The following is a 20,765-nucleotide window of genomic DNA, read 5'->3' on the forward strand; positions in this document are numbered from 1 at the left end:
TACCATCTCATTTTGTTGGATTCTCAATATCTGAAGTTTGACATTCTTAGATTATAGTTAAAAACACAAGCTTTTCACCTGTGTGAACTTTGTGGTGGAGGAACAGCGTCTGACTGAGAGACAGTGAGAATGCGTGGTGACTCATGACTGACCGTGTGACAGGATGCCGGAGTTCAGCCTATATGCATTTCATACACGTCCAATTTGGAGGTTGTCTTATTACCACAGAAAACAGTATTCTATGACATATGGTAATCACCACGAAACTTAATATATTATATTAATTTGGTATCATCAATATCTTATATCGAATATATCACTAAGTAGTAAATTCCTGTTAGGTATCGGAAGTATCGGCATTAAATAAGCCGATACCGATACTGATACCGATACCCAAAAAATGGGCCGATACCGCCGATTCCGATACCGATGCATCGGTACATCTCTAGTATATGTCACACTTAATTTCTTGCCTCCTCAATGACCTCCTCCTTCTTTTGTAGGTACTACTTATTTAGTTTCATGTCTAGAATCCTACAGTAGAAATTCTTTTTTTCAATCTTCATCCTTTTCTCGTTTTTTCCTTAGCTGCATTTCATTAGTGTGTGTGTGTGTGTGTGTGTGTGTGTGTGTGTGTGTGTGTGTGTGTGTGTGTGTGTGTTTACGTAGTTGTATTTACCTAGTTGTAGTTTTACAGGACCTGGGCTTTATGCTCGTGTGGCCCCGTCTCCATATCTACACTTATCCAATCTTACTTTAAAAGTATGCACACTCGTTGCAGACACTACTTCTTCATTTAAACGGTTCCACGTCTCAATACATCTTTGCGGGAAACTATATTTTTTAACATCTCTCAGACATCTTCCCTTTCTCAGCTTTTTACTATGCGATCTTGTGCTTCGAATGTCATATTCTTCTCTCAGGATCAGTTTCTCATTATCCACTTGGTCCATTCCGTTGATCAATTTATAAACTTGTATCAGATCTCCTCTCTCCCTTCTTTGTTCCAGGGTTGGTAGATCCATAGCCTTTAGTCTTTCCTCATATGTCATTCCTTCAAATTCTGGAACCATTCTTGTAGCCATTTTTTGTAGTCTCTTCAACTTCCTTATGTAATTCTTTTTATGAGGGGTCCACATTACTCTTCCATATTCCAATCTGGGTCTTATTATAGTACTTATCAATTTCTTCATCATTTCTTTGTCAATGTAGTGAAATGCTACTCCAATATTCTTTACCAAATTATATGTCTCTCTAAAAATTCTATCAATATGGCTTACCGGTTGATTGTTTTCTTCCATCGTCACTCCTAAGTCCTTTTCCTATTTTACTTTCTCCAGTTCTACTCCATCTCCCATTTTATAGATTCTCATGGGTCGTCTTTCACTCTTTCCCATTTCCATGACATGGCTTTTGTCCATATTGAATTCCATTTCCCACTTTTTACTCCATTCCCAGATCTTATTTAGATCTTGTTTTTTTTTTAATCCTATGTGTAACTTATCCCATCGTTCTCCTGTATTTCCAGCTCTAATGTCACATGATCACTTCTTCCATTGGACTAAGGTATTGTATACTGGGAGGGGGCTCTGATTTCTTTGTGAATACTAGGTTAAGTAACAATGGTCCATGTGTGTGTGTGTGTGTGTGTGTGTGTGTGTGTGTGTGTGTATTTACCTAGTTGTAGTTTCACTGGGCCTGGGCTTTATGCTCGTGTGGACCCGTTTCCATATCTACACTTATCCAATCTTACTTTAAAAGTATGCACACTCGTTGCAGACACTACTTCTTCATTTAAACTGTTCCACGTCTCAATACATCTTTGCGGGAAACCATATTTTTTAACATCTCTCAGACATCTTCCTTTTCTCAGCTTTTTACAATGCGATCTTGTGCTTCGAATGTCATATTCTTCTCTCAGGATCAGTTTCTCATTATCCACTTGGTCCATTCCATTGATCAATTTATAAACTTGTATCAGATCTCCTCTCTCCCTTCTTTGTTTCAGGGTTGGTAGATCCATAGCCTTTAGTCTCTCCTCATATGTCATCCCTTCAAATTCTGGAACCATTCTTGTAGCCATTTTTTGTAGTCTCTCCAACTTCCTTATGTGTCTCTTTTTATGAAGGGTCCACACTACTCCTGCATATTCCAATCTGGGGCTTATTATAGTACTTATCAATTTCTTCATCATTTCTTTGTCCACGTAGTGAAATGCTACTCCAATATTCCTTAGCAAATTATACGTTTCTCTAAAATCTATCAATATGGCTTACCGGTTGATTGTTTTTTTCCATTGTCACTCCTAAGTCCTTTTCCTTTTTAACTTTCTCCAGTTCTACTCCATCTCCCATCTTATAGATTCCCACAGGTCGTCTTTCACTCTTTCCCATTTCCATGACATGGCTTTTGTTCACATTGAATTCCATTACCCACTTTTTACTCCATTCCCAGATCTTATTTAGGTCTTCTTGCAGTATTTCACATTCCTCCTTTTGCTTTATAACTCTGCACAGTTTTGTATCATCTGCAAATCCTTCTTTGCAGTTGTCCGGGTGACTCCTCCCCCTATCCTCATCCTCGAAAAAACTTCTCTGGGTTCTTGGTACCCTCTCTCTTCCTCAGTCTCTCTGTCCCTTCACATGTCCACACAATGGTCCAAAGCTGGCTGCCCAGTGCAGGGCAGGACTCTATTCACCTTACTCTTCCACTCACGGTACCATACCCACTTCCACATCTACACCGATGGCAACTGCCTCACTAACCCTCCATCCGTCGGTGCAGCCATCTACATCTCCTCCAGGTCCCTTGCCACTGCCTGGAGGTTATCAGCCACTGCCTCCATCACCACAGCAAAACTGTTTGCCATCAAAGAAGACCTTCAATTTGCCACTACCCTTGCTACCCCTTGCTCAATAGCCCTGTTTTCCAACTCTCTCTCTGCCCTCCAAATCATAAAATCCCACCGCCCACACTCCCAGCACAACCTCACCCTTATTATTCACCACCTCATCTTCCACCTGACCTCCCTCGGACACACCATCCACCTTCAATGGGTGCCCTTCCATGGCAGTGTCATGGGAAACATGGTGGCCGACAGGGCAGCAGCAGAGGCACACACCCACCCCTCCCCTATTGACTTAGCTAATGACCAGACAGACTTCCTAACTGATTTCAAGACAGCCTGCATGTGACACTGGGACACAATATTGACTGATGCTTTACAGCACACCTCACTGGGACACATCAGACAGGACACAAGACACCACTGGTGGACCTACTCCCCCAACCAGGCACTGGACACAGCAGTCACCAGACTGAGGATTGGCCACACCCGCCTCAATGCCCACCTGCACAGGCTGGGCATGATTGACTCTCCCCACTGCTCCTGGTGCCCTACCCAGCCTGACACCCCAGAACACCTGCTTCTGCACTGCCCTCATCACCACTCACACCGTATGGCCCTCCTCCACTCACTGTCTACTATTCACCCACACAAGCCAACACTGACCTCCTGGGTGGCTGCACAAATACCACTCAGGCTTTCAAGACTCTCAACCTCACCAGGACCTTCCTACAGAAAACAAATCAACTCCACCACATATAGCTTGAACACCTCACCACCGCATACTGCACCCTTGGGGCACTAGAGGCTGTGACACACAGCCTGCACGGCCCCAACAAATCCCCAAGAAAAAGAAGACGACGACGACTATAAGGTATTTTTTCAAGTATTAAACCAAACTTTTGCGTTCGAGTATTGAAAAGATCTAGTATTTAGACGCACGAGTAATGAGTCTCCACTGTATATATACAGTAATACCTCGCGATACGAACGCCCCATTATACAATTTTTTATATACAACGAAAAATTTCATATAATTTACGCCTTGAAATATGAAGATATTTTCAAGATATGAATAGCCATCGGTAGGTGGTGCAGCGATCGCTCAGCCACCCGCATCCACCCGAACATTCAGCCTGCGTTGTGTATCATTGTTCATCCTATGTGCATGTATGTGTCTGTGCTTCATGGCAGTGTGTATTTTTTCTTAAGTTTTGGGAACTCAAGACCCAAAAGTAAAAGTTTGTTGAGAAACACACAAAATAGCCTGTATTTACATACTGATTACACTTTGAATTTCAATAAACGAGTGAGTACAAATGGTGTTCTGCCCACAAGCAACTCTTCCTCTTTGCAATGCAAAAAACCAGAAGTCTCTAGATGTCATGGTTATCAAAATATCACAGGTTGAATGAGGTAGTATCATCGGTGTACATAGCCTTGCATCCAATTGGGTTCAGTGGCCTTGGCTAGAGCGATAGAAAACGGGCCCCTTGTATCCTCTCTCTCTCTCCTGTCACCTGTTCTGATACCACTCTCATTCGAAAGTTGTCTCCCTGCAACATGGCGAGAGACCCAAGGTATAGAAGCAAGGTGCGTGGGAAAGGCAGCGGAATCAGACACCATGAAATCACTGTCGCTACCACCATCCATCATTGGTGACAGTGACGTAGAGCATATGCTTACTCCTGATGAGTGTTGCCAGCTCACAAGCAAAGAAAAATGGGAAGAAAATAGCCAAAATGTAGCCATAAAATGCCTAAACATCTATCGATGAGCCCCAAGTCTTGCATGACGAGCATCTATTGACGTGTTCCGAGTTTTGCGGGTTAAGTTGTTATTTTGGGCAATATAGTACATTTATATCATGCATACAATAAACATTGTATTTATCTTATATCAAATCTATATTTGGTTGGCATTTAAAGCATTTTAATTTTTTGGGAGGTAAATTTGTATCACAAGAACAAATGAATTCTATTTCTATTAATTTCTACGGAAAAATTGATTTGATATACAATTTTTTTTATATACAACAATCGTCACGGAACTAATTAAATTCATGTCGAGGAACCATTGTACAATTTTTTTTATACACAACGATCGTCACGGAACGAATTAAATTCGTATGTCGATACCACTGAATACAGTAAGGTCTCGGTTTACGTCAGAGTTATGTTCCTGAAACATGACGTAAGTCGATTTTGTACGTAACTCGAGTTTCCGTACATTTCAAAGCATATTATCGAGTTTTCAACCAATCATTGTTTATGGTCATTCAGATAAGTTAAAGGTTATATTGTTATATTATTTACAACTATGTAGGAATATGAAACACAAGCTTGTTTTTGTTGTTGATTAGGGCCATGAACGCGAAGGACTGCAGGTTGCCGAGAGGGGTGGACGCCTGAGGCTGCCAGGAGGGTGGGCAGGTCGAATGTTGTGACGCCCAGGGCGGACAGCTGGGAGCGTAGTGCAGTGCGGTGGGAGCAGAAGCATGGGCAGCGGGGCAGGAAATGCAATAGGAAAGGGCAATAGGGATCAACAGACAGGCGCAGACAGTGCAAGTCAGCTGCGAGTGTCGTGTGGCCCAGGCGAAGGCTCCGGAGTTGTTATTGTTGTGATGGGTGTGCGAGCCCTCAAGGTCATCAACCTCCCCGTTGTCATGGTAATGGGCTTCCCATTTTCTTCTCCCCTCCCTCACACACAGCTGCTGCCTCCCTTCTCATGTCTTTTAATTATGTCCTCTTTTTCTTGTAGCATAATGGTTTTCCTTTTCTTAGCATCACTGCTGTCACTAAGAAGTTTTCTCTTTGGTGCCATTGAGCAAGATACTAAGAACTTAGTCAGTAAACGCAGAAGTAGAATAACACTCTTGCCAGGGGCGATGGTGTGGTGGAACTGAGGCGGGGTGTTATTGTATTCAAGCGTGAGGCGGGCGGTGTGACGGGCAACCACCAACAATAACAATAAATCCCGCACTTTATGATTTATGAATTTTCAATTTTTTTAATCTTAAATTGCCTTATAGTGGACTGATGTAACTACGAGTTTGACGTAACTCGAGACCGACGTAACCTGGGACTTTACTGTATATGTGTGTGTGTATTTACCTAGTTATAGTTTTACAGGGCCTGGGCTTTATGCTCGTGTGGTCCCGTCTCCATATCTACACTTATCCAATTTTTCTTTAAAACTATGTACACTCTTTGCTGATACCACTTCCTCACTCAAACTGTTCCAAGTCTCAACACATCTTTGTGGGAAACTAAATTTTTTAACATCTCTCAGACATCGTCCCTTCCTTAGTTTCTTACTATGCGATCTTGTGCTTCTAAAGTCATATTCTTCTCTCAGGATCAGTTTCTCATTATCCACTTCATCCATTCCGTTAATCAATTTATAAACTTGTATCAGATCCCTCTCTCTTCTCTGCTCCAAGGTTGGTAGATCCATTGCCTTTAGTCTCTCCTCATATGCCATCCCTTTAAATTCTGGAACCATTCTTGTAGCCATTTTTGTAGTCTCTAATTTTCTTATGTGTTTCTTTTATGGGGAGTCCACACAACTCCTGCATATTCCAATCTAGGTCTTATTTTAGTACTTATCAATTTCTTCATCATTTCCTTGTCCATATAGTGAAATGCTACTCCAATATTCCTTAGCAAATTATACGTCTCTCTGAAAATTCTATCAATATGGCTAACCGGTTGATTATTTTCTTCCATTATCACTCCCAAGTCCTTTTCCTTTTTTACTTTTTCTAGTTCTACTCCATCTCCCATCTTATAGATTCCCACTGGTCGTCTTTCACTTTTTCCCATTTCCATGACATGGCTTTTGTCCACATTGAATTCCATCTCCCATTTTTTGCTCCATTTCCAGATCTTGTTTAAGTCTTCCTGTAGTATTTCACAATCCTCTTTTTGTTTAATGACTCTGCACAGTTTCGCATCGTCATCAAACAGATTTATGTAGCTGTTCACTCCCTCTGGCATGTCATTTATATATACGAGAAAAAGTATTGGTGCCAATACTGACCCCTGTGGCACTCCGCTGTCTACTGTTCTCCACTTGGACTTCATATCTTTAACTATCGTGTGTGTGTGTGTGTGTGTGTGTGTGTGTGTGTGTGTTTTTTACATTACAAGGGCACTGGCCAAGGGCAAACAAAGTGTTGGAAAAAAAATCCTGCTGGTTGCCAGGCCCTGTTAAGAAGAAAGTAGAAAGAGAAAACAAAAAAATCTAAAAGGAGGGTCCAGTTAACGTAAGAGGTGTCTTGACAATCCTCTTTGAAAGAGTTTAAGTCATAGGCAGGTGGAAATACAGACACAGGTAGAGAGTTCCAGAGTTTACCAGTGTAGGGAATGAAGGAGTGAAGATACTGGTTAACTCTTGCATTAGGAAGATGGACAGAATAGGGATGAGAAGAAGTAGAGAGTCTTGTGCAGCGAGGCCGCAGGAGGGGGAAGGCATGCAGTTAGCAAGTTCAGAAGAGCAGACAGCATGAAAACAGCGGTAGAAGACAGATAAAGATGCAACATTGCGGCGGTGACTTAAAGAATCAAGACAGTCAGTTAGAGGAGAAGAGTTGATAAGACGAAAAGCTTTAGATTCCACCTTGTTTAGTAAAGCTGTGTGTGGATCCCCCAGACATGAGAGCCATACTCCATACACGGGCGGATAAGGCCCTTGTACAGAGCAAGCAGCTGAGGGAGAGAAAATGGACTAAGACGCCATAGGACACCTAACTTCTTGGAAGCTGATTTAGCAAGAGTAGAGATGTGAAATTTCCAGTTTAGATTTTTAGTGAAGGATAGACCGAGTGTGTTTAATGTTTGTGTGTGTGTGTGTGTGTGTATATATATATATATATATATATATATATATATATATATATATATATATATATATATATATATATATATATATATATATATATATATATATATATATATATATATATATATATATATATATATATATATATATATATATATATATATATATATATATATATATATATATATATATATATATATATATATATATATATATATATATATATATATATATATATATATATATATATATATATATATATATATATATATATATATATATATATATATATATATATATATATATATATATATATATATATATATATATATATATATATATATATATTAAAGCCTCTTTCCTATTTTAAATCTGGGCAGGAATTGCCTGTAAAAGAACATTGAGGAGAAATTTTGGTTAAGTATTACTAAGATGCCTTGCTATATAGTTTCACTACCATCTTTGAGACACTCACTCACCAGAAATGTCTTGTCACAAACAGCACACTTCATCTTGTGTTTCTGGCGATGTGTGTTCAGTTCTTCTTTGGAGTCAAAGTATTGGTTGCATTCGCTGCAGCGTGGACGACTCTTATCCCAGTGGACCATTCGGGTATGGCGTGCTCTGTTAGTAGATTAATTTCAGTGACTCATGCACTTTCTTACATAACTTATAAAATAAAATGAAAACAGTATATAGTTCTTTAAAATTTAGGTGTGAGCCTTGCTTGTGGTATACCTTCAAAGAAAACAAAAACAACACTTGAATGCAGCATGTCCAAAATATCTTGATAGTCTGCAATGACTTAAACTTCCATTGAGAGTAAATTAAGCAAGAGTGCATCATACTACATTAAAAGGTTTAATGAAAGTAAAAAAATATGAAGTTAAACATTTAAACAGTTTAATTTCAGACTGTCATAATAATGTACACTAATGTATGTAAGTAACTTTATAATGTTGATAATCTTAAATTTATGAAGGGAGGGAGAGTGGAGCGGGAAAGATGCGAGCCAGCAACCTGTGGAATGTAAACAAATGGCGCATCATTATACCGCATATAAAACTTATGTACCACATTTCCACAAGGCTTTCCATTTTATCCATTGCAGAGTAACAAGTTTGGGTGGTTCTTTTAGCTTGCAAGGAAGCCTTCTTAATAGAGTCTGCTGACTTGAAAATAGTAGAGACTGTAGATGGAGTCAAGCCATGGTGGCGATCAATGCTATTAGTTTTCTTGCCTCTCTCGTATCTGTGGATAATATCCACCTTCACTTCGCGAGTAAGAGACTTCCTGGTCTTCTTAGTAATGCTAGGCAACATCGAAGGGTTGGTTGCAGGGTGTTTTTGTGTCATGTTGAGCAAAGGAAGACGAGCTGGTGCTGACGCTGTTATTGTTTTGAACCAAAAGCGGGGAAGTGTAAGGGAGTGAGTGGTGCTTGTTTTGTTTATGAGAGGCACTGGTGTATTCAAAAGCCTGTTGGCTTGCATGATACGGTGGGGCTTTCGAACTTGGAAAAATTACCTGGATAAAATTTTGTTAAAGTGAGTTTGGTGTTTGTTATATGAGCAGATGGTAGTAAAAGAAAACGTTCGTTGTAGCGAAATTTTGTTGTGTGAATGTTCGTTAATCGGGGTTTGCCTGTACAGTAATACTCCGCTTAACGAACAGGATAGGGGGTGTCAAAGCTGTTCGCAGAGCGAAAATTCGTTAAGCGGACGTAATTTTCCCATAGGAAATAATGAAAATAGGGGGGATGCATTCTGGGCTGGTCCCCAACATACCACATGGGTTAAAAAAAAAAAATCATATGTACATTTGGCAGTATATTGGGCCACTGGTGTACCACTACTTTTATGATGTCATATGAGTCATTGGAAGTTAGAGGAGCTACATACAAATTCTCTCACATTCATGTATTTACCGTGTTTTACGGCTTACAAAACGCATTTTTTTTTTCCTAAAAAATATCCTGAAAAATACTAGTGCGGCTTCCAAGACGAATGTTGTATTGTACGGCAACATCCAACCTCAAGTGAGCTTGGACACTTGACCGATAGCGACCTGGATTTGTATGTCGAGTCATTATATTATGATGTTAGCTTAAGTACTAACTATTTAATTCAGCCTTTTATATTATGTAAACTCGGTACTTTACTGTTACAAGTACAGTGCTTACTCCGATTTTGCGAGTTCAAATTTTGCGATACGCTAATTTTGCGACCAAGGACCAAAAATTGCCATTTATAAAATCTTCCATCCTGCTCCTTTCTCCCGGTATAGCGAGTGGTGGCGGGAGAGAGAGCGTTCCCGCAAATTATATATTACTGTATTATATAGGCAATATTTTATTAATTTATTCATATTTATCATATTATACTATATTATTATCATATTTATATTATATTTATCATATTTTGGTGGTTTTTGGCTAGTTTTCATACAAATCTGGCGGTAATTCAACGAAGCTCATCTGGCAACACTGCCCCGCTCCCTCCCGCCTTCCATTTGTTTACATACACCTCCACAGAGTTCTCTCTGCAATTTGGAGAAATCCTTGTGCTCAACTTCGTGCGACATGGCGCCACCAACCAAGAAAAACATTAGGCTATCTTTGGAGCAGAAGATGAAGATAATTAAAATGAAAAGAGATGGAAAAAGGAACTGTGATATTTCCAGAGAGTTTGGTGCAGGAGAATCAAATGTGAGAATGGTGTTTAAAAACAGTGAGAAAATTGAAAAAGCTGTAAAAACCTATGGTGGACAGATTTTTTATTCTCATAGCCATTGTACAAACACTGCGATCATTCATATGGCTCAATATATATGTGATATAAATATGGGCAAAATATTAGGAAAATATTGAAAAATTAGGTGATCATGGACACGGGGTCCACCATATTCAATTTTTCCCATAGGAATAATACTTCCAATTTTGCGATTTCCAAATTTGCGACTCACAATGCCGCACCTTTTCTCGCAAAATTGGAGTAAGCACTGTATTTCCAATACCATAATCCTTCCTGCAGCCTACTCGGCATGTGGAGAAAATGGGCCGCTCCCTCGTCTCATAGCAACACACACAAACGTGCACACAAACGCACACACATCATGCCAGAAACCTTTATACCTTTACTAATAAAACATCCAAATGGCTTACTCATTCAAGCAAGAGTCAAAACTCCCCTTGTGAATTGTATTCACATTGATAAAGCCTGTGAAGCACAACTGCAAAATAAAATAAATACAAACTGTAGCACTGACGCGTTCGGTTTGGGCGATCGGACAAGTGATTCTGTAATGTAAACAATACATCCAATACATTCCGTCGCCCGCCACTAAAACGAGAAGAGATGGACTGTTTCACTGTGTATATGTATTTACCTATGGTGTTTTTATTTACATAGTTTTAAATTTGTGGTGAGTGCTCCAGCAAATTTGTAATGAATGGTGAAACAATAGTGTCTTGCAGACTCCTTGCTTCTTATGTTTTTGTGTTCAGTGATTGGGTATATGGTGAATGCATTCTTGTATAAGAATGACTTTTTTTCTTAGAAATTTCTTTCAAATATTAGGGTGCGTCTTCCAAGATGCAGCGTCTTGCAAGCCGTAAAATACGGTATGTTCACAAAACAACATTTCTATTAGCTTTTTCCAAACCTTACCCCAAAGAAAGGATTGTTTTGTAATGCATAAAGTGAAATCTTACATGGAATACCAAAAAATAAAGCAGAGATGAGATCAGCCACAGACGAAGCGGGAGACTCGCAGTCACTCTTCTTCTTGTGACCCTTTTAGCTTGGGGTGTTGTGTTTCCCCATGATATTTGTTTCCTCTCCTCTATTGCCTGCTATAATGGATATCATATCTTAGTATTCAATATACGCTCATGCCATGAGGATAACTTCGACTCCGTGGCACTGAGTGATTGTGAATTATTAATGAAATACCGCAGTATTTCATTAGTAATTCAATATCACTCAGTGCCACGAAGTCAAGGTTATCCTCATGGCATGAGCATATATGAATACTAAGATATGATATCCATTATAGCAGGCAATAGAGGAGTGGAAACATAAACATCATGATGAAAGTAACACGCAAGCAAAAGGGTCACAAGAAGAAGAAGCAGCTGAGTGGCCGTGAGTCTCCCGCTTCGTCTGTGGCTGATCTCATCTCTGCTTTATTTTTTGGTATTCCATGTAAGATTTCACTTTATGCATTATAAAACAATCCTTTCTTGGGGGTAAGGTTTGTAAAAAGCTAATAGAAATGTTGTTTTGTGAAAATAAATGCATATATAAGACAATAACACCACCTCGAGAGGTGGTGTTCCCAGCAACCTCAGAGCAACCTTGTCACCGTCCCTCCAAGCATTCATGGATGCCATTTTGCTGCAGGAGGTTGCTCTGACGCTGTTAAAGAATCTTGGATCCAGCTCCAGGAGCACTAGAGACAGAGGCGGGGAGCCAGCCAATCACAGCTTACTACTGCTCGTCCTCACCCAGCAAATTCAAACCCAGAAAATTCGCTAAAACGGATGTGTTTGTATGTTATGCAGACTTTTTGGTCTAACTTTATATAGTACGTTAAACTAGAAATTTGTAAGACGAATGTTCATAAAGCAGAGTATTACTGTATACCTTTTTACAAACTCTTCATTCTTCATCTTCTCAATATGAATATTCCACCTGAGTGTACTCCTTTTCATTCACTTCACTCCACTCCACAACTCATTTCAATTGCAGAAGTGTCCTTATTATTTTTTTTATACAAATTTTCATTGTTCTTACCCTTCTATTTTGTCACTGCACATGTCCATCTTGGTTAAGTCCCAGCCATAGTTTGAACTTTTAATTTCTAGGCCCTAATCCAAGACCAAGTCTTTGATATATACATTAATGCTGCAGGAAGAACATTACAATATCAAAAACTATTTCTCTCTTTCATAACACTCACAAGTGATTCATGCCTACCTTTCACAGCTCTCTCTCTCTCTCTCTCTCTCTCTCTCTCTCTCTCTCTCTCTCTCTATATATATATATATATATATATATATATATATATATATATATATATATATATATATATATATATATATATATATATATATATATATATATATATATATATATATATATATATATATATATATATATATATATATATATATATATATATATATATATATATATATATATATATATATATATATATATATATATATATATATATATATATATACAGGAGTCCTCGGGTTACGACGGTCTCGACTTACGACGTTTCGTGGTTACGAACGCGCCTATAAAAGCATAAAAAATAATATTAGGCGTCATTCCGTCTTACGTGGTTTAGCATCATAAGCGACATAAACAAACACGAACTCGTTTTGGGCGCGCGGCGGAAGAATACGCTTTGTTGTGGTTGTAGGGCAAGGAAGACGGCGTCTCAAGTCTCTGTACATACGCCATTTTGGTTGTTTGCACCGTCTCTCTCTCTCTCTCTTGGTTATGGCTCCCAAGCGTAAGGCAGACTCTTCTGATGGTAGTGCATCAAAGAAGAGAAAGGCCATCACCATGAAAGTTAAAGTAGACATTATAAAGAGATCACAAACGGGAGAAACACCAACAAACATTGGCCGGTCGCTTGGCCTTAGTCGTTCCACTGTGGCTACCATCATCAAAGATAAAGAGCGCATTATGGAACATGTGAAAGGATCTACTCCTATGAAAGCGAGTGATAACCAAGCAGCATAGTGATCTAATTATTGAGATGGAAAGATTATTGGTGCTTTGGTTGAAAGAACAAAATCAACGGCGTATTCCAGTGAGCCTTATGGTGATTCAGGAGAAGGCGAAAAGATTGTTTGAGGCACTGAAAGAAGAAAAGGGGTAAGGAAGTGAAAGTGAAGAGTTTGTGGCTAGCAGGGGTTGGTTTATGCAATTTAAGGCTCGGGCCAATTACCATAACCTTAAAGTGCAAGGTGAAGCTGCTAGTGGTGATGAGAAAGCAGCAAGTGAATTTCCTAAAGCATTGGCTGAGATCATTAAGGATGGAGATTATTCTGCTCATCAAGTGTTCAACGTGGATGAGACAGGTTTATTCTGGAAGCGTATGCCTGACCGCACTTAGATCACCAAGGAGAAGTCAGCACCAGGTCATAAAGCCAGCAAGGACAGGCTAACTTTACTTTTTGGGGGAAATGCTGCTGGCAACTTCAAACTGAAGCCCTTGCTTGTGTATCAGGCTGAAAATCCAAGGGCACTCAAGGGCATTTGGAAGAGTCAACTACTAGTCAATTGGAAGGCAAATAAGAAGGCATGGGTGACACTTGCGGTGTTTGAGGACTGGTTCATCAACTATTTTGTGCCAAGTGTGGAGTGGTATTTGGCTTCCAAGGGTATCCCTTTTAAGGTGTTGCTAGTGCTGGACAATGCCCCTGGACACCCTGCCCACCTGGGAGACTTTAACCCTAATGTCAAGGTGGTTTACCTTCCACCTAATACCACGGCTGTGTTACAGCCTATGGACCAAGGAGGGATAGCTTCGTTCAAGGCCTACTACCTCCGAAGGACAATTGCTATGGCTTTACAGGCAACTGAAACCAAGAAGAATTTGAGCCTAAAAGACTTTTGGAAATCCTACAACATCCTTGATGCCGTGAAGAACATTGCTGATTCCTGGGAGGAGGTTAAGAGCAAACAAACATGAATGGTGTTTGGAAAAAACTGTGTCCTCAATTTGTGGGTGATTTCCATGGGTTTGAGAACACAGTTCAGCATGTTATTAGAAATGTTGTTGCCCTGAGTAAGGAAACTGATTTGGAGATGGATGTTGATGATGTTACAGAGTTGCTGGAATCTCATGGAGAGGAGTTATCTGCTGAGGACCTGATACAACTGGAGAAGCAGATCATAGAGGAAGAAGAAGAAGCACCCACCCCAGAGCCTAGGGCTTTCACAAGGCAGGGGTTGGCAAGAGGTTTTGCTGAGATGCATCAAGCGTTGGCAACTTTTGAGGCTATGGATCCCAACTTTGAAAGATTCACTAAGGTTTCCAGAGGCATCATGAATTTGATGCAATGTTACAAGGAGATCTTGGATGAGAAGAGGTTGCTCTCTGTTCAGAATAACCTGGAGCAGTATTTTAAGAAGATAGAGAGGCCTGCAAAAGATCCTGTACCCTCTACCTCAGCTGCCTCTACTATTCCAGACTCACCTGCCCCAGAATCACCAGCACCTTCTGAATGTTCTGCCTCACCTCCAGGCTCACCTGCCCTAGTTTCTCCAGCACCTGGAGGTTCTGCCTCACCTCCAGACTCACCTGCCCAATCATCTCCGGCACCTGAAGGTTCTGCCTCTCTTGATTCACCAGCCCCAGTATCTCCAGCACCTTCTGCAGCTTCCTCTACACAATAAGCCTGTCTCTCCCTCCCTTGCAATGCCTCCTTCCAGTGTGCAAGCCAACCAAAGGAATAAAGGTAAGATTATTATTTTTTTTTTCCGATGTTCCGACTTACGCCAAAATTCGGGTTACGACTCGTGTCAGGAACGGATCAACGTCGTAACCCGAGGACTCTGTATATATATATATATATATATATATATATATATATATATATATATATATATATATATATATATATATATATATATATATATATATATATATATATATATATATATATATATATATATATATATATATATATATATATATATATATATATATATATATATATATATATATATATATATATATATATATATATATATATATATATATATATATATATATATATATATATATATATATATATATATATATATATATATATATATATATATATATATATATATATATATATATATATATATATATATATATATATATATATATATATATATATATATATATATATATATATATACAGGCAACCCGTTTAACGAAGGTCCACACAACGAAATTTCACTACAATGAAGGTTTCATTATACTACCATCTGCTCGTTTAACGAACACCAAACTCGCTTTAACGAAGTTTTATCCAGGTAATTTTTTTCCAAATTTGAAAGCCCCACCATATCACGCAAGCGGACAGGCTTTTGAATACACCAGGAGCTGCTGGTACTAAGGCCTGCCTCAGAAAAAATTCTGGGACCCCTATAGAATAAAGATCAAGATCAAGATCAAGCCTCTCATGGACAACACGCACAACATTCACTCCCCAGTCAAAACATAACAGCGTCAGCAGCAGCTTGTCTTCCCCTAGCTCAACTTACCACCAAAATGCCCTGGAATTGGCCTAGTGTTCGTAAGAAGACCAGGAAGTCTCTTACTCTCTCCAAATGAAGCTAGATATTATTCACAGACACGAGAGAGGCCAGAAAACTATAGCAGTGCTGGCCACTATCTTGACTCCATATTATACTGTCTCTATTTTCAAGTCAGCAGACTCTATTAAGAAGGCTGGTGAGACCGTATCTTCCTTGCAAGCTAAAAGAACCACCTGAACTTGTGACTCTACAATGGATAAAATTGAAAGCCTTGTGGAAATGTGGTACATAAGTTTTGTATGCAGTACAATGATGAGCACTTTGTTTATATTCCACAGGTTGCCGGTTAGTGTCTTTCCCGTTTCACTCTTCCTCCCTTCATAAAGTTAAGATCATCAACATTATAAAGTTACATACATACATACATTAGTGTACATTATAGTGACTTAAATTAAACTACCTAAATGTTTAACTTCATAATTTTTACTTTCATTAAACTTTTCACTGTACTATGATGCACTCTCGCTTTGTTTACTCTCAATGGAAGTTCAAATCAAGGGTTAAACTTGTTATAATCGGTTCACTTAATGAAGTTTCGCTTAACGAAGTGTTTTTTAGGAACGTAACCCTTTCGTTAAACGGGGTTTGCCTGTATATATATACAGTCAACCCTCTGCTATCGCGACTTCGGCTATCGCGTTTTATTGCCATTGTGCACCCATGAAAAGCTGCTAAAATTTCATTATCGTGACCTTAGATGCCTGCTATCGCGCGCCCCGCCATGACGTCATGGAATATTTGAGCGCTCATTTGCCAAAACCGCCTTCCCGCCAAGATCAATTCGCTATCGCTGCCGCATGGCGTGGCTATTTTGGTCCCATTTGGGTGCGATAGCTGAGGGTTATATATATATATATATATATATATATATATATATATATATATATATATATATATATATATATATATATATATATATATATATATATATATATATATATATATATATATATATATATATATATATATATATATATATATATATATATATATATATATATATATATATATATATATATATATATATATATATATATATATATATATATATATATATATATATATATATATATATATATATATATATATATATATATATATATATATATATATATATATATATATATATATATATATATATATATATATATATATATATATATGTCTGTGTTATATATATATATATATATATATATATATATATATATATATATATATATATATATATATATATATATAGGCAACCCCAACTTAATAAAGGTTCACACAACAAAATTTCGCTACAACGAATGTTTCATTTTACTACCATGTGCTCGTTTAACAAACACCAAGCTCGCTTTAACGAAGTTTTATCCAGGTAATTTTTTCCAAGTTTGAAAGCCCCGCCATATCATGCAAGCCGACAAGCTTTTGAATACAGCAGGAGCTACCGATACTAAGGCCTGCCTCAGGAGAAATCCTGGGACACCTGTGGAATGAAGATCAAGATCAAGATCAAGCCTCTCGTGGACAACTCTCTGCTGTCCCGCGAAGAAGTAAACACAGGTTCCGCCGCTCTGTGTGTTTTGAGTGTTTTTACATTCCTTTGCTTGACCTGAGGGTGCTGCTTCCTGTTCGAAGATGGTTTTGAGTGCCTACGGAACCTGTGAGGAGAGTGTGGCCAGCAGACAGAAGGCTGTGGCATGTAAGAGATGAATGGTCTGGTTCCATGCCACCTGTGCAGGGATGAAGGACGCCATCATGAAGGCTCTTCAGTTCGACCTGCTGGTGTTCCTGTGCAGGCGTTGCCTAAATAGGAGCATCGAGGAATGGAGGAATGAAGACAATGACAAGGAGACGAAAAATGTGCAACAGCAGAGTACCCAGACGGAAACCCCAAAAAAGGAAGCAGAAGTACAGATGGAGAAGAATGAAGACCAGCAGGAAGTAGTGGAAGTTGGAAGAGTGAAAAACCAACCCAGGAAGAGGATGATGTTTAAGAAAGCTCCAGTCCATATCATCGGTGACAGTATGGTGAGGAAGACCCCAGGCTTCCTGAGGAGGGAGGTGGAGTGCACCACCATGGGAGGTGCCAAGATCCAGGATGTGAAGAAGAAAGTTCTAGAAGAAGTTAAAGAAATGAAAGAAAGAAGCCTGCTGGTGATACAAGGAAGAGGAAATAACCTAAAGGCAACTGGGGCTGAAGAAACAGTGAAAGAAGTGATAGAGGTAGTCAGGGCAGCAGAAAACAAGAAGATGAGTGTGGCTGTGGTGGGGGTCCTGCGGCACCCGCATGAAGGGGTGCTGTATGAAAAGACAAGAAGAGAGACAAACCGGATGCTCTGCAAGGAGCTTCCTGAAGCTGAAAATGGAATGGCTTGCAGAGAAGAAGGGGAAAGTCAGCTTCCTGGATTTCAATGGGATCCTGGACCAAGACAGGCTCTTCAGCAGAGACAGCGTCCACCTCAACCAGGATGGTAACCAGAAGATGGGACGGCGACTGGCTAAGTGGATGAGGGCAAGGCAGGTGTGCTGCGTGGAGACAGCTTGACGAGGAGGACCAATGGATGATGGCAGACAAAGAAGAGAAGAAACTAACCATGCAAGTGAATATGTGAAGTTTGGCTGTATGAATGTGAGAGGATGGGGTGTGGGGAAGTTTGAGGATGTATGTAGAGAACTCGAGGAGTGGAAGTTCGACATAGTCAGGCTAACTGAGACTCACCTGAGAGATGACATGCGAATGGAGGGATGTGAGTATGTCATGATAGGGAAGGAACGTAGGACACAGGAGACACTGGGAGGAGGCATAGTCTTACTCTACAAGAAAGGGAGAGGACTGAAAGTAGAGGAAATAGATGTGGGGAGGTGTGAAAGCAGTGAAGATGTGATGGCAGTGAGAGTAGAATGTAAGAATAAAGTTGGCAGAACAGAAAAGATGGTAGTGGGGGTAGTATATATGACTGTTATGAGAAAAAGAGCTGATAGGGAGAATAGGAGGAAGTATGATATACTTAGAAGAGTTGTGAGAGAGCAAAGGGAGTAAGTAAAGAGTGCTTGTTGTGGGTGACATGAATGCACATATAGGTTTATTGGGTGAACGAATGAACAGGAATGGTGAAATGCTTGAAGAGTTTGTGGATGAAATGGAGTTCGAGAATCTGAATGTTACCTTGGCTGAGGGGTGAGTGACTTGGAATGCAAGAGAGCATGAATCAGCGATTGACTACATGCTGGTGAATGGAAGAATGCGTGAGATTGTGTCACACATGTGGATAGATGAGGATGGTATGGTGGATATTATGTCTGACCACAATATGCTGGTTATGGAGTGCCAGATGCAGAGTGAGAATGAAGTGAAAGTGGCAGGTAAGGAAAGGAGGTGAAAACTGAGAGATGTAGGGTGGGAGAACTTTCAGGTATATCTGAGTGAGAGAAGATGGGATGATGATGTAAGTGTACATGATGTGGAGCACCTGAATAAGAGACTGGTTCAGAATGTGCAGAGTGCTGCTGAGAATCAGATAGGTTATGTGAGAGTAGGTAGGAGAAAGAGAGTATGCAAACCATGGTGGAACAATGAAATCAGAGAGGCCAGGAAGGAGCAAAAGAGAATGAGTAGACAGTGTAGATGGTTGAGAAAAAAGAGACATGAAAGCGATGAGGCAGTAAATGAGTACCTGAATGCATGGGAAGCATATGTGAAACAACAGAGACTCACAAGGCGAATGATAATGAAAGCTAAAGTGAAGTGTGAAAGAAGTGTGATTGAATCCTTGAGAGAAAAGCATGGAAGGTGGTTGTGAATGGTACAAGTTCATGAAAGGTGAGAATATGTCAGAGAAAGTTGGGGTGGAGAGTCTCAAAGTGAATGGGGAAGTTATAACAGAGAAGAATGAGATCAGGGAGGCAATTAGACAGTTTTGGGAAGAGGTGTGTGGTGTAGGTGAAGTGTTTGGAGTGAAAGAAGGATGTGTGACTCTGGAGAGGAAGAATGCAGATGAACTGAATGAAAGAATCAGAAAGGAGGAGGTAGAGAGATGTCTGAAAAGGCAGAAGAATGGGAAGGCAGCAGGGTTAGATGGGATACCATATGAGATGTATAAAAATGGTGGGGAGGTTGTTATTGACAGGATGACTGACATATTTAACCAGGTGTGGGAGGAAGAGAGGGTGCCAAGAATGTGGAATGAATGCAGGGTGACTCTGTTGCATAAGGGAGGACACAAGAGTAAGAATGAGCTGAAGAACTATAGGCCGATTGCATTATTAAATACAGTAGGTAAAGTATTTAGTGGAGTGCTGAATGAAAGATTGTGTAAATGGATTGAGCGAGCTGGAGTGTTAGGTGAGGAACAGAATGGTTTCCGTGTGGACAGGAGGGCTGAGGATAACTTGTTTGTGGTAAATTAAATGATTGAGAAAAAAAGAAAGGAGGGAGGCAAACTGTATTTAGGTTTTTTGGATATAGAAAAAGCTTATGATAGGGTGGATAGAGAAATTTTAGTCAGAAAGATTGGGTTGAGTGAAAAAATAATCAACATAGTGCATAGTATGTATGTTGACACCAAAGCTAAATACAGACTAGGAGATATAGAGACAGACTGGGTGAAGAGTGAGAGAGGAGTTAGTTAGGCAAGGATGTATTTTGTCACCAACCATTTTCAGTTTATATACAGAGGAGTTAGCAGCCAGATTAAGAAGAATGAATGCAGGAGTAAGAGTTGGAAATGAGAAGATAGGTGTGCTCCTTTATGCAGATGATG

At 39.5% G+C, this 20,765-nt stretch overlaps 1 protein-coding gene across 1 annotated transcript in view; it reads right to left on the reverse strand.

Annotated features, from left to right (window-relative positions):
* LOC123514885 (zinc finger and BTB domain-containing protein 24-like) overlaps nucleotides 1-20,765 on the reverse strand; it is a 111,904-nt gene that overhangs the window by 35,062 nt on the left and 56,077 nt on the right. The window contains exon 4 of the mRNA XM_045273144.1: nucleotides 8,167-8,311. Coding sequence (XP_045129079.1) covers nucleotides 8,167-8,311 — 145 coding nt within the window. The remainder of the gene's footprint in view (nucleotides 1-8,166; nucleotides 8,312-20,765) is intronic.

Source organism: Portunus trituberculatus, chromosome 38 (assembly GCF_017591435.1).
Source record: "Portunus trituberculatus isolate SZX2019 chromosome 38, ASM1759143v1, whole genome shotgun sequence".
NCBI classification, from domain to species: domain Eukaryota; kingdom Metazoa; phylum Arthropoda; class Malacostraca; order Decapoda; family Portunidae; genus Portunus; species Portunus trituberculatus.